Source organism: Lactuca saligna, chromosome 5 (genome assembly GCF_052625555.1).
Source record: "Lactuca saligna cultivar CGN05327 chromosome 5, ASM5262555v1, whole genome shotgun sequence".
Taxonomy (NCBI): domain Eukaryota; kingdom Viridiplantae; phylum Streptophyta; class Magnoliopsida; order Asterales; family Asteraceae; genus Lactuca; species Lactuca saligna.
This window is the reverse complement of record NC_136421.1, coordinates 111092925-111107500: the sequence shown is the minus strand read 5'-3', so window position 1 is coordinate 111107500 and position 14576 is coordinate 111092925. Positions and strand designations below refer to the sequence as shown.

General features: G+C 43.3%; 2 protein-coding genes across 2 annotated transcripts; both read left to right on the top strand.

Moving 5' to 3' along the window:
* Positions 1-11761: 11761 nt before the first annotated feature.
* LOC145045598 (uncharacterized) lies at positions 11762-12319 on the top strand. The gene has a single exon (XM_078993920.1). It carries the CDS (start codon positions 11762-11764, stop codon positions 12317-12319), a length of 558 nt encoding a protein of 185 aa, XP_078850046.1.
* A 222-nt stretch (positions 12320-12541) lies between these two features.
* Positions 12542-13273, top strand: LOC145045597 (uncharacterized). Its single transcript, XM_078993919.1, has one exon. The coding sequence runs from the start codon at positions 12542-12544 to the stop codon at positions 13271-13273; it is 732 nt and encodes a 243-aa protein (XP_078850045.1).
* Positions 13274-14576: the final 1303 nt, after the last annotated feature.

Here is a 14576-nt window from a genome sequence, read left to right as displayed (position 1 = left end):
GATTCCGAGTGGGGACCAGTGAGTAGTAGATTGGACTCAGTGAGCTGGAGGTCAGACTCAGTAATGTAGGGACTCGACGAGTTGTTCATACAACTCGGCAAGTCTAAGGCAATCTTCATAGATTCAAAAACAACTCGGCGAGTTGTTCATACAACTCGGCGAGTCGGATGCAGATAGCCTAAGTTCTAGAATCGAAAGGGAACTCGTCGAGTTGATGCCGTACTCGATGAGTAGCAGCGAACAGGGTTGAGAAGTAAGAGTTGGGACTCGGCGAGTTGGCGGCCCAACTCGGCGAGTCAGGTCAACTGTAAGTTGACTTTGACCGGGAGAGTTGACTTTAGCCAGGGGTAAAAGAGTCATTTTACCCCCAATGCAGTTATTATTATTTGACTGAGTGTGTTAGTGGAATTGTAGCCGGGGAGATACCGGAGGAGCAGCAGATAGCTTCCAGAGCCATACACTCAGCAGCCAGTTCACCAGGTGAGTTTCCTTCCAGTAGGAACGGGTCTAAGGCCACAATGCCGGTCCGTTTAGCTAGCAGTAGTTTCTGGACCTCGGTCTAATGCAGTAGTTAGTATGTTTGAAGCCTTCGTGGCTCAGACAGGTTTGCGTGCTATGTGTTGTTGTGTTAGTTGATTTTTTTATGCTATGCTATGTTCAGTAGTTCCGGACTTCGGTCCGATGCAGTTAGTTCCGGACTTCGGTCTGATGCAGTTAGTTCCGGATTTTGGTCCGATGCAGGAGGCATGGCCTCTGTAGTTCCGGACTTCGGTCCGATGCAGAGGTCAAGGCCCTGGTTAGTTCCGGACTTCGGTCCGATGCAATTTCCGGACTTCGGTCCGATGTAATGGGCAAGGCCCAGTAGTTGTTTTATTTTTGTATGGTATATGGTAATTTGGGGGAGCTCACTAAGCTTCGTGCTTACAGTTTCAGTTTGGTTTCAGGTACTTCCGCAAGCAAAGGGAAGAGCTCGGGTTGATGGCATCGCACACACCACAACTTCAGTTTTTGTCCTGGGAGATTGTTTTTATACTTAGTTTGATTTGATACAACTGTATCACAACATTTTATTATGGGTTGAGATATTTGACTTATGGATTTATGATATGACGTTCAACATATGATTTTATTATATATAAAAAAAATTGAGTTGTATTTTGGGATGTTTCAAGTTGGTATCAGAGCCTTGGTTTGAGGGATTCGGATACACTTCCGGGTGTATCTGAACTCAAACTAAGGGAAAGATAAAAAGATTTTAAAACTAAAAATATATATATTCTCAGAAGAGATTTTGAAAATCATTTAGAAAGAAAATATTTTTTTAAACGAGATAAGGGTGTGGTGCATGCGATCAGCCGAGCTCAAGTAAGTACTCCCATGTTACCCATACAAGTTATGTTATGATTGTCAGTTTTAGTTTCAGTAGAACAGCATGCTAGAATAGGACTAAGGATCTAGGAGGATGCCTTATGTGCCTGCCATATGTGTTTCAGCTTTACAAGATTTGCATGCTAGTATTGAGTAGACAATAGTAGGATAGCCTGTTTAGGTTATGCCTGATAGTATGAGCTTAGCATTGTATGCTAGTACAGTTTCTCGTTATGAGAATAGATTTGGTTGAGTAGTTTCCTATGTCCGATTGTTGCTTGCTTTGTGCTTTGTAGAACTCTTGGTGATGGGAGTTAGCCGTTAGGTGAATACGTCACGTCACATGTGATCAGGGTTAAATAATCTCATAGTGTTGGATTTGGCCCTATTGCACAGCTCTTGTTTGAGTCTAACCGTTGTAGGGACGATTCTTTTACTCGAAGGATTATCTGAGCCTCATCACATGTGATGGTATTCAAGTGACGGCTAATTAGCTTTACAAGGAGGCCTTCAGCAGCTAAGGACTGGTTTGAGTGGAGTCAGAGATTTCCCTAGGGCAAGCCTAAGATGAGAGTAGCAGAGATCAGTAGTAGTACAAGTGACTTGGTGGAATCAATTCAGTTCTTGAGGAAAGTACGGATATATGTGGCAGGTAGTATGGGCCCGTACTACTGAAAGCAGAGGATCCGTACTCGAATCAAGGAAGGCTGAGACAAGACCAGGAAGCTAGTATTGGTATCAACGATCCCTCGAGATATATCAGTGTTCCTGACATTTATTATGTTTCAGAATGGTGGAATTACGCCCTAGACCAGCATTCGACAGTTCAGGTGCCGGAGGGGGATCAGGATCAGGCCCGGAGGCCGGGCGGTTGGATGAGCAGACCAGGGAGTTTCTCTCTTCAGATATTACTCGCACCATACTTGAGCAGACTCCTGTGATCTTCGGTTCGATCAAGGAGGGTATCTTAGAGATGATGGATGAGAGGTTGAGTACTTTCCGTGCTGAGGTAGCGACCATGATGGGGTTGCGCACGCTTACGTTCAGGGAGTTCAGGGCATGTGGACCTCCAGATTACCACGGGGCGTGGGACCCCCTAGCGAGTACTAGATGGTTGGCGGATGTGGCCAACGCTTTCCGCACGAGCAGGTGTCCCGAGGGGGACAAGGTTAGATTGGCGTCCTGTCTTCTGAAGGACAGGGCACGGGATTGGTGGGAAGAGGTTAGTCATACCATTGGAGATGATGCAGCGCTAGATGCCATGACCTGGGCTGATTTCTCTACTAGGTTCAAGGCGGAGTTTGCACTGGTTATTGTGGTGCAGCAGTTAGCCAGAGAGTTTCAGGACCTCACCCAGACTATAGAGACAGTGGCGGAGATCACTACCAAATTCGGGGAGAGGGCTCTTCTCATTCCTCAGTATGCATCCGATGAGGAAATGAAGAAGGCCCGTTATCATGTGATGTTGCGGAGCGATATCCACCAATTTGTGAGCCGGTCCAGCTGTAAAACGCTGGATGACATGATTGTTAGGGCTCGGGAGAGGGAGATTGACCTTGAGATGGAGAAGAAGAGGAAACCGGAGGTGGTTTCGGGTACAGGTAGTTCGGGCAAAAAGCCCAAGTTTTCAGATCACATATCCAGGAGTCAGCAGAGCCACGGTCGATGTGGCAAGTGTGGGAGATTGCACGATGGGGTGTGCAAGGCAGGGAGTTCCGGTTGCTACAAGTGCGGTCGGACTGGGCATTTGAGCAGGGATTGTACGGCCCCTGCTACCCCCATTGCAGCATCAGATCTGATTTGCTTTCAGTGCAATCAGAGGGGACATAAAAAGTCCTAATATCCAAGTTTAGTTGCAGCAGGGAAGGTGGTTGCACCTGCCCCTGCTACTTTGAGGATTACAGATGGCCGACAGGGCCGAGCCGAGGCGCCAGTAGCAAAGAGTAGAGCTTTTCAGATGACAGCAGAGGAGGCACGAGCGACTCCTGATGTGGTGATGGGTATGTATTTTTCCCTTCATCCCTATATTATTATTGATTATTGCTTATGGTTATATGTTTTGTATAGGGTTGTTCTCTGTGAACGCATTCCTGCTACAGTATTATTTGATTCGGGGGCTACCTGATCGTTTGTATCGCTAGCGCTTAGCAAGAGTTTTAGTAGAGCTCCAGGGGAGTTGGATTGTCCACTAGAGGTCAAGATAGCAGATGACAGGACCGTGAGGGTCGCCAGAGTGCATAGAGGATGTTCTCTTCAGTTGTTTGACGAGCAGTTTCCGGTGGACTTGGTCCCTATTCCCATGCGAGGGAATAAGGTTATAGTGGGCATGGATTGGTTGAGTCCCAATAGGGTGGTGATTGATTGTGAGCTGCAGCTAGTGAGGGTTCGTACTTACAGTGGGGGAGAGTTAGTGATTCAGGGCGAGAGGCCACAGCGCGGACCAGTTCTTTGTTTAGCCGTGAGAGCGACGCGCTATTTTCAGCAGGGTTGTGCCTGTTATGTAGCTTATGTCTTGGATGCCCGGGAGAAGGGCAAGACGACAGTTAATGATGTTCCGATGGTGCGAGACTTCCCGGATGTATTTCCGGAGGATTTACCGGGAATACCTCCAGAGAGGCAGGTCGAGTTTGGGATCGACCTAATTCCTGGTGTAGCTCCGATAGCTAAGGCACCGTACCGGCTATCTCCCCCTGAGATGCAGGAGTTGTCTACGCAGCTGCAAGAGCTACTAGACAAGGGTTTTATTCGGCTGAGTAGTTCACCTTGGGGAGCGCCGATCCTGTTTGTGAAGAAGAAGGATGGGTCGCACCGTATGTGTATAGACTACCGAGAGTTGAATAAGGTAACAGTGAAGAAGCGTTACCCCCTCCCAAGGATAGACGATTTGTTTGATCAGCTTCAGGGGGCATCTTGGTTCTCCAAAATCGATTTTCGCTCCGGATATCACCAGATGCGGGTCAGAGGCGAAGATGTGCATAAGACTGCTTTTAGGACCCGCTATGGTCATTTCGAGTTCGTAGTGATGCCTTTTGGGCTAACTAATGCTCCAGCCGCGTTCATGGATCTCATGAATCACGTATGCGGACCGATGCTGGATCAGTCTGTGATAGTATTCATAGATGATATCTTGGTATATTCCAAGACTCAGGAGCAGCATGAGGAGCACCTGAGGGAGGTACTAGAAGTTTTGAGGAGGGAGAGACTTTTCACAAAGTTCTCCAAGTGCGAGTTCTGGTTGCGTGAGGTGCAGTTCCTTGGTCACCTCGTCAACCAGAAGGGTATTTTGGTAGATCCGGCCAAGATAGAGGCCGTGATGCAGTGGGAGGTCCCGAAGTCTCCATCCAAGATTCGGAGCTTCCTAGGTTTGGCGGGGTATTACAGAAGGTTCATTCAGGATTTCTCCAAGATAGCAGTACCGCTCACCCGACTGACCAAGAAGTCGGTGGTGTTTCGTTGGGGGCCTGAGCAGTAGGCGGCGTTTGAGACCCTCAGGCAGAGATTGTGCGAGGGTCCGATCCTTACCCTGCCAAAGGGAATAGAGGATTTTGTAGTCTACTGTGATGCCTCAATCACAGGTATGGGAGCAATATTGATGCAGCGAGGGCATGTGATAGCTTTCGCCTCGAGACAGTTAAAGCCTCATGAGGTTAACTATCCTACCCACGATTTAGAGCTGGAGGCGGTGGTGTTTGCCCTCAGGATTTGGAGACATTACCTTTATAGGGTCCGTTGTACCATCTACACGGATCACAAGAGTTTGACTTACCTTATGGATAAGCCGAGTCTAAACATGAGACAGTGGAGGTGGTTGGATGTGCTGAAGGATTATGATTGTGAAATCCTTTACCATCCAGGAAAGGCCAACATAGTGGCCGACGCCCTAAGCCGCAAGGTGACAGCAGCCCCTATCAGAGACTTGTGCTTGAGGATGACAGTGATTACTCCGTTGTTGGAACAGATCAGGGAGGCTCAGGTTGAGGGCCTCAAGGAGGAGAGGCAGAAGTGTGAGAGGATAGTGGGTCGAGTAGCTTCGTTTGATTATGATAGTCGGGGGTTGTTGACCCATCATGGGAGAGTGTGGGTACCGTACGGGGGCGGAGTACGGCAGGTGTTGATGGACGAGGCTCATAAGTCTCAATTTTCTATCCACCCATTGGTGACGAAGATGTATAGAGATCTTCGACCCGATTACTGGTGGCCCTGCATGAAGCGGGATGTCACCTAGTATGTAGAGAGGTGCCTGACCTGCAGGAAGGTCAAGGCAGAACACCAGAGGCCTCATGGCAAGATGCAGCTGTTAGACATTCCTGTGTGGAAATGGGAGGACATCACCATGGATTTTATCACCAAGCTTCCCAGGACCGCACGTGGGGTAGATTCGATTTGGGTAGTAGTGGATCGGTTGACAAAGAGTGCTCATTTCATACTGATCCAAGAGAGCATATCGGCGGAAAAGTTAGCCGATATCTATGTGCGGGAGGTAGTGGCACGTCATGGGGTGCCGGTATCGGTGGTGTCAGACCGAGACGTCCGTTTTACATCCAGATTCTGGAAGCGGTTTCACGATGAGATGGGTACTCGTCTCCATTTTAGCACCGCTTTCCACCCTCATACAGACGGGCAGAGCGAGAGGACGATTCAGACTCTCGAGGACATGCTCCGGGCATGTGTCCTAGACTTTGGTGGCAGTTAGGATATGTATCTTCCGTTAGCAGAATTTTCGTATAACAACAGTTATCATGCGAGCATTGATCGACCTCCCTTTGAGATGCTTTATGGGAGGAAGTGCAGGACCCCGATTTGTTGGGGCGAGGTCGGTCAGCAAGTCATTGGGAGCATGGAGGTGGTGCTCAAGACAACCGAGTTGATTTAGTAGGTTTGTAGTAGACTGCAGACTGCGCAGAGTTGGCAGAAGAGCTACGCCGATAGGAGGCGTTCAGACTTGGAATTCCGGGTAGGCGATATGGTCCTTCTGAAGGTCTCACCTTGGAAGGGTGTCATCAGATTTCGGAAGAGGGGCAAGCTAGGCCCCAGGTTCATTCGTCCTTTCAGGGTTATGGCCCGAGTGGGTCGGGTTTCTTATCGGTTGGATCTTCCGGCAGAGCTTAGCCAGATCCACAACACTTTCCATGTGTCTCAGTTGAGGAAGTGTTTGGTGGATGAGTCAGCAGTTGTTCCCTTAGAAGACATTCAGGTTGATAGCATCCTGAATTATATTGAGAAGCCGGTCGCGATTCTGGACCGGAAGACAAAGACCATGACGAACAAGGTTATTCAGCTAGTGAAGGTGCAGTGGCAGCACCGGAAGGGGTCTAAGTGGACGTGGGAGGCTGAGGATGAGATGAGAGAGCACTACCCGGAGTTATTTGCAGATTTAGCCGTAGCAGACTTCGAGGACGAAGTCTGATTCAAGTGGGGGAGAATTGTAACGACCCGTCTCTATGGTATGTTGTTTCCATGTTATTTATTTTGAAGTTTTCAAGAGGGACTTGACGAGTCTATAGCCTGACTCTTCGAGTAGAGACGGGGATTTCGAGCACGTGTAAGTCGGCGACTCGACGAGTCCATATCCAGGACTCGGCGAGTCCGTCTGCCAGGAAGAAACCCTAAATCCCCGGGTTTGCTCACTATTTAAGCAATGTTTTGTGCCCCCAACTTGCCTCCTTCACCCTCAGAGAGTTTGTGAGAAACCCTAAACCATTCCTTGTATGATTAAAGTGTTTTTGTGTGCATTTTTGAAGGATTGAAGAAGAAGAAGAAGAAGAAGAAGAAAGGATCAAAAAGAGGAAGTGTAGAGCAAAGATTCAAGGCCAAAGTCAGAGTTCATAGAGGTATATCTTGGAACTATGTTGTTTTGTGCTTAAAACCTCCATTAAAACACCTCTAAGGCTAGTTTAATGTATTTTCCAAGCTTTTTAGTTGTATGGATTCCTTGTTAGATCGAGATATTCCTAGATCTGTTCATTTAGGAGCTTTAGAGCCCTGATTTATTTCCTTTTTCGAGTTGCCTTGCATGAGAACCCTCGATCTAGCCTTTATTATGCCTTTTGAGCCTTTTAATCTTCTTGGATGCTTATGGACACGTAAAGATAGAATATTTACGTGTTAATCGAGTATAAGAAGCTCAGATCTACAAGTTACATGCGCTGGATTCAAGCATAATCGAGTTTTTAGTAACTGCATGCATGCGACTCGGCGAGTCGTTCGTCGGACTCGACGAGTCGAGCCGTGAGTCCCTGATTCTTCCCCTATTGAGTGATTCCGAGTGGGGACCAGTGAGTAGGAGATTGGACTCAGTGAGCCGGAGGCCAGACTCAGTAATGTAGGGACTCGACGAGTTGTTCATACAACTCGGCAAGTCTAAGGCAATCTTCATAGATTCAAGAACAACTCATCGAGTTGTTCATACAACTCGGCGAGTCGGATGCAGATAGCCTAAGTTCTAGAATCGAAAGGGAATTCATCGAGTTGATGGCGTACTTGACGAGTAGCAGCGAACATGGTTGAGAAGTGAGAGTAGGGACTCGGCGAGTTGGCGGCCCAACTCGGCGAGTCAGGTCAACTGTAAGTTGACTTTGACCGGGAGAGTTGACTTTAGCCATAGGTAAAAGAGTCATTTTACCACAATGCAGTTATTAGTATTTGACAGAGTGTGTTTTTGGAATTGTAGTCGGGGAGATACCGGAGCAGCAACAAAAAACTTCTAGAGCCATACACTCAGCAGCCAGTTCACGAGGTGAGTTTCCTTCCAGTAGGAACGTGTCTAAGGCCACAATGCTGGCCCGTTTAGCTAGCAGTAGTTTCCGGACCTCAGTCTGATGCAATAGTTAGTATGTTTGACGCCTTCGTGGCTCAGACAGGTTTGCGTGCTATGTGTTGTTGTGTTAGTTGATATGTTTATGCTATGATATGTTTAGTAGTTCCGGACTTCTATCCGATGCAGTCAGTTCCGGACTTCGGTCCGATGCAGTCAGTTCCGGACTTCGGTCCGATGCAGTTAGTTCCGAATTTCGGTCTGATGCAGGAGGCAAGGCCTTAGTAGTTCCGGACTTCGGTTCGATGCAGAGGGCAAGGCCCTGGTTGGTTCGGGACTTCAGTCCGATGCAGTGGGCAAGGCCCAGTAGTTGTTTTATGTTTGTATGGTATGTGGTAATTTGGGGGAGCTCACTAAGCTTCGTGCTTACAGTTTCAGTTTTGGTTTCAGGTACTTCCGCAAGCAAAGGGAAGAGCTCGGGTTGATGGCATCGCACACACCACAACTTCAGTTTTCGTCCTGGGAGATTGTTTTGATACTTAGTTTGATTTGATACAATTGTATCACGACATTTTATTATGGGTTGAGATATTTGACTTATGGATTTATGATATGACGTTCAACATATGATTTTATTATATATATAAAAAGATTTGAGTTGTATTTTGGGATGTTTCATCTGCGGACATGGAGTAAGCAAGCATTTAAAAATATTTTGTATAAGTGGGGAAATATTATTCATCTTGATGATGATTTGGGAGAGGATGTATATAAAAAAAGAATTTATATACTATCTTCTTTTCAAGAGATTATCTCAGAGGTTGTAACAGTCAATATAGATGGACATCTTTTTCTGGTTAGAATAAAGGAAGCACCTGGGTGGACTCCATCATTTGCATGGGAAAATAAGGTTACCAGTGCCAGTTCAAGTGAGCAAGGTAATGGAGTGGAATATCAAGATGAAAACTTGCAAGGTGACAAGGAAGAAGCGTCATTTGATCCTTTTGCAATATATGAGACTGTCGAAAAAATGAAGGAGGATGGGAGAAACGGAAGAAAAATCAATTGAAAAGTAAATTGTGAAGACTTACAGACTGACGAAAGCAGCAGTATTCATATTTATAGCGAGCGGAAAATTCGGAATTCTCAAGAAAAGATAGACGAGAAGAATTATTTTTGTCACATCAGTCTTCCAGTCAGAACCATAATGTCGAACCCTTTCCTGCTGATGCTCGGCTTCATAATTTGAGATCTGCTCATCCAGCAAAGCAAAACAGGTCCTAGTGAACAATAATTCCATCCCAATAGGTGGTTCGGTTAAGGATGGAAACCCGGCAGCAACTCCAGCTCCTTCTTTGCCTTTAGTTTTGGAATCCCGGCTCCATGAACCTAATCAGGAATTAAATGCGAAAACTATTGATGCGCCAATTGGTTTTTCGGGTGCTTTTGGAAGGTTATCGGGTATTGTTGATTCAGAAGATAATTTAACTCATCCTCCATGATTTTGTAATGGTAACAGCTTGGCTGGTTGTTCGGATACTTCGTATAATAAAGGGTCTTTCTTAAGTGAGATCCAAAAAACAATGGAGATGGGAAAGCCAATGGGATACGATTTGGAGGGATGTTATGATCGGGTAAAAGAAATTGTTGAAGGGACCGGAGATAAAATAGTGTTGAGATGAATTGTCTCTCCATCAATATTCAAGGAGCGGGTTGTATACATAAATGGACTTGGGTTCGGAATTTGTGTCTTAAAAATAAGGTGAATTTGTTGGATATTCAAGAAACGAAGATGGAAGTTATAGATGTTTGTATGGCTCGGTCTTTTTAGGGGAACAATTCTTTTTCTTACGCTTTCTCTCCTTCTCGTCGAGCTTCGGGTGGCATTCTTCTTCTTTGGGATTTGGATTCTGTCTCTTTTAAATCCTCCCATATAACGAATTCTTTTATAGCTATCGAGGCGATATGGGCTTCTTCGGGTCTTCCGGTCATGTTTATTGTGGTTTACGCTCCGGAAGGGGCGGATTCCAAGCGTCTTCTATGGGATAATCTTCTCCAGCTTATTAATTCTTTCCAAGGTGAATCAGTCTTGATGGGTGATTTTAATGAGGTTCGGGATGATTCAGAAAGATTTGGTACTATGTTTCACTCTAATACAGCCAGGAGTTTGAACAATTTTATTGAGCAGGCAGGTTTATTCGATGTTCCTCTTGGTGGTCCTTGTTTTACATGGAGTGACAAGTGGGGTTCAAAATTTAGTAAGTTGGATAGATTTTTAACTTCTTAGGGTATCTTGGATGCTTTTCCCCATTTGACAGGTATGGTTTTGGAGAAGTATACTCTGGATCATAGACCTATTTTACTTTCAGAGCATAGAGTTGATTATGGGCCTACTCCCTTCCGTATCTTCTATTCTTGGTTCCAATTGGAGGGGTTCGATGATGTTGTCAGAAATTCATGGTACCAACATCAGAATTTAACCAGGGTTTCACATCCTTGGGTTAAATTAAAGAAGAAGCTTCAACTACTTAAAGCAAATATTCGTATTTGGAACACTTCTTCTAGGGCCAAAATGGGTTCTAAACGAATGGAACTCCAAAAAATGTTAGAATCGATTGATTCTTCTATCATGAAGGATGGGGGAAAGCCTCCTTACGGGAGTAGCGAGTTAATATTGTTAGGAATATCACGGAGCTTGACCATGTTACAAATTTGGAGTTAGCCCAAAAGGCGAAAATCAAGTGGGGTATTGAAGGTGATGAAAACTCGGGTTATTTTCATGGGGTTATAAAAAATAAGAGAAGGAAAATGGCTATTAGAGGTGTTTTGAAGGACGGGTGCTGGATTGATGATGCTAAAACGGTGAAGGAGGAATTTCATGGTCACTTTCAAACTCTCTTTTCTAAGCAGGCGGGTTCTCGGCCCCGAACTCAAGATTCCCATTTTTCACATCTGTCGGCTGATCAAATCCAGGTTCTTCATGCTCCGTTTTCTAGAGAAGAAATAAAAAAGGCAGTGTGGGATTCCGGATCTTCAAAATCTCCAGGTGCTGATGGCTTCACTTTTGGGTTTATAAAGCGGTATTGGGATATTGTTCAGGATGACATTTTTTACATGGTGTCACATTTTCATAAGCATTCATCTATTCCAAAGGGATGTAATGCTTCCTTTTTCACTATGATCCCAAAAATTAGGGACCCGAAGGTTGTTAAAGACTATAGACCTATTAGTTTGATTGGTTTCCAATATAAGATTATTGGTAAACTTCTTGCAAATAGATTGGCCGAGGTTATTGATAGTCTGGTTAGTGTGGAGCAATCGGCTTTCATAAAAGGCAGGCAAATTTTGGGTGGTCTGTTTCTTCTCAAAGAAATTGTAGCATGGAGTAAAGCTTCCGAGAGTCCAATTTTGATATTCAAAGTGGATTTTGAAAAAGCGTATAATTCGGTTTCATGGGATTATTTGCTTGAAATCATGCGAATTATGGGGTTTAGCTCGTTGTGGTGTAATTGGGTTTTGGAGATGCTATCTTTTGCTACAGTCTCCGTCTTGGTGAATCGTTCTCCATCCTGAAAATTTCAAATGTTCAGAGGTCTGAGATAGGGGGATCCCCTGTCTCCTTTTCTTTTTGTCTTGGCCATGGAGGGTTTGCATGTGGCTATTACTAGGGCCCAGATAGTTAATGCTTATTGGGGAATCAAGATTGGGGGAATTACTATTTCTTACCTTTTATATGCTGATGATGTGGTTCTCGTGATGGATTGGAATCAGGAGAATGCACTTCATATTGTACGTATTCTTAGATGTTTCTTTCTAGCTTCGGGTCTGAAAATCAATATTCTTAAAATCAAGTCGTATGGAGTGGGAGTCACGACTAATCAAGTGTCTTCTATGGCTAATTGCATGGGGTGTTCTCCGGGATGCTTTCCATTTTCACACTTGGGGGTTCCCGTTGGTCAGAATATGGCTAGAATTGATTCCTGGGCTCCTGCTGTTGATTCTTTCCAGAAACGATTGGCGACTTGGAAAGCCAAGTGTCTTTCTTATGGGGGGGGGGGGTATGACTCTAACTTGGGTTCGGTTGCCAGTTATTTAATGTCCATTTATCCGGTTCCTCTTACATTGATAAAGGAGTTGGAGAGATTGAGATCAGTGTTTTTTTGGGGTGCTGATTTGGATGATCGCTGTATGTATTAGGTTAGGTAGGATAAAATTTTGGCCCCAAAAAAATTTGGAGGTTTGGGAATTAGAAGTCTTTTTGCCTTTAATAGCGCTTTATTATTACGTTGGAAGTGGAGGTTTTTTCATAAACCAGATTTATTATGTGTGAGGGTCTTCAAAAGTATATATGGTTTGGGGGATAAGAATAATTCTTTGATTCCAAGGAGATAGTGGAAGGGTCCTTGGAATGGTATTATGATGGTTTTAAATAATCTCAAGGATAGGGAATTTGATTTCCATAACCTAGCTCCTATAAGAGTTGGTGATGGGGCGTATACTTCTTTTTGGCATGATAACTGGCATGGCAATAATTCTCTTTCAATTTCCTTTCTTCGTGTCTTTGCATTGGATATGAACAAATCAGCTAATGTCAGGGATCGTTTTTTTATGGGGTGGAACATTGATGTCCATAGACGTATGCCTAGAGGTGGAAATGAAGAATCTCAATGGCTTTCTTTTTTGGAAGTGGTGGAGGGTGTTCAGCTTCAACAAGTTCCGGATAGATTGGGGTGGATGCTTGATAGTTCTGATTCCTTTTTTGTTTCGTCAATTAGAATTGCATTGGATAGTGCTCTAGTGCCTTCGGATGACAAAGGTAGTAGATGGAATAATTGGGTCCCTATTAAGCTTAATATTCTACTATGGAGGGTTCAACTTTTTTGTATTCCTACGAGGCAGAGGTTATCGAATAGAGGTGTTATGGTCCCCTATATCACGTGCCCCATTTGCATGGTTGCAATCAAGACTATTGAGCATCTTTTTGCTGGTTGCTGCGACTTACGGGATATTTGGGGTAGGGTTGCTATATGGTGGGGTGTTTCTCTTCCGTCGCACATCTCGGTGCAGTCCTTAATCAACTGGTCGGATGGGGTCAATTTGCGTAGAGGTCAACGAAAGGCGTTTGATGCGGTTATTATTACGTCTTTCTAGTGTTTATGGAATTTCCGGAATGCATCTATTTTTGGGATGACTTTACCCAAAAAGTCAGTTATTTTTGATGATGTGGTTGAGAAATCGTTTTTTCGGATTTCTAATAGATGTGGTAGGGTAAACTTACGTTGGACCGAGTGCCTTCATACCCCCTCTCTTGCTACTTCTTTGATGTAATTTTTCTAGCTCCCAGCTAGTTTTTGTTTTTAATAAACTTATGTCATTCAAAAAAAAAAAAAAAAAAAACAGTTCTATGATTTGAGATTCTACAATACTATCCTTAATAATTTTGATTTTGGATTGTGGTTTACGAAAAATCGTTTTGACTTGATTATAACTTTATGAAAAATGATGTTTATTTTTAATTAAAAATGAAAATGTTATTTTGAAAATTAGGACGTATCAAATCACACACACACAGATATATATATATATATATATATATATATATATATATATATATATATATATATATATATATATATATATATATATATATATATATATATATATATATATATGTTTGTGTGTGTGTGTATTATAATAAAAGTTAAGTTTATTCTTCCTTTGTTATTGTCACCCTATTAGACCGGTTAATTAATGTCATCTCACTTGTAAACATATTGATTTTCTATTTCAAATTTAAAAATTTAAATTTCTCACTCTAATTACATTAAATTAATAACATTCGATTAGAAATTAAAAGAAAACTAGTATACATTATACGGTCACGTATTTATTTTAATCTACGATTATAATTTTATATAACAAATAAAATATCTCTTAATTAAGAATTTATTGAAAATAATTGATTAATAATTTAGGATATATTGGGTAATTGACTTTATTATCCATCGGAATGGGGTCTTAAATATAATATGCATGACCTGAAATCATTTCTAACTTCTTTCACAAGGGGTAGATATCTCAAAATCTCCTCCAAAAGAAATGATGGAAATATTCGACTGCAATTCAAAGTCTTCAATATCTTTTCAAAATAGACAAACAACTTTATCTGATTTCGTTTATATTGTTTCGTTTTTTAGTGGATGAATATATGAAGTGTGTGACAGAATATGGATAAAAAGATATTCATTCATTACCAAGTGATTACATGATATTGGATTACATCAAATTCTGAATGAAGGGACAAAAAAGAATTATTACGTGGGAAATTTCAGATATAGTTTCCTAAATGTCATAGTAGTTGATTATAAAAGTCAAACACGCACCATATCTTTTTGTTTTCAGGCTATGTAAGGCCTTCAACATATGAGACTGCTGATCTGCGAGGCCAAAAAAA

Coding starts and splice junctions, on each gene's coding strand:
- LOC145045598 (XM_078993920.1), top strand. CDS start 11,762: ATGGAGGGTTTGCATGTGGCTATTACTAGGGCCCAGATAGTTAATGCT.
- LOC145045597 (XM_078993919.1), top strand. CDS start 12,542: ATGGTTTTAAATAATCTCAAGGATAGGGAATTTGATTTCCATAACCTA.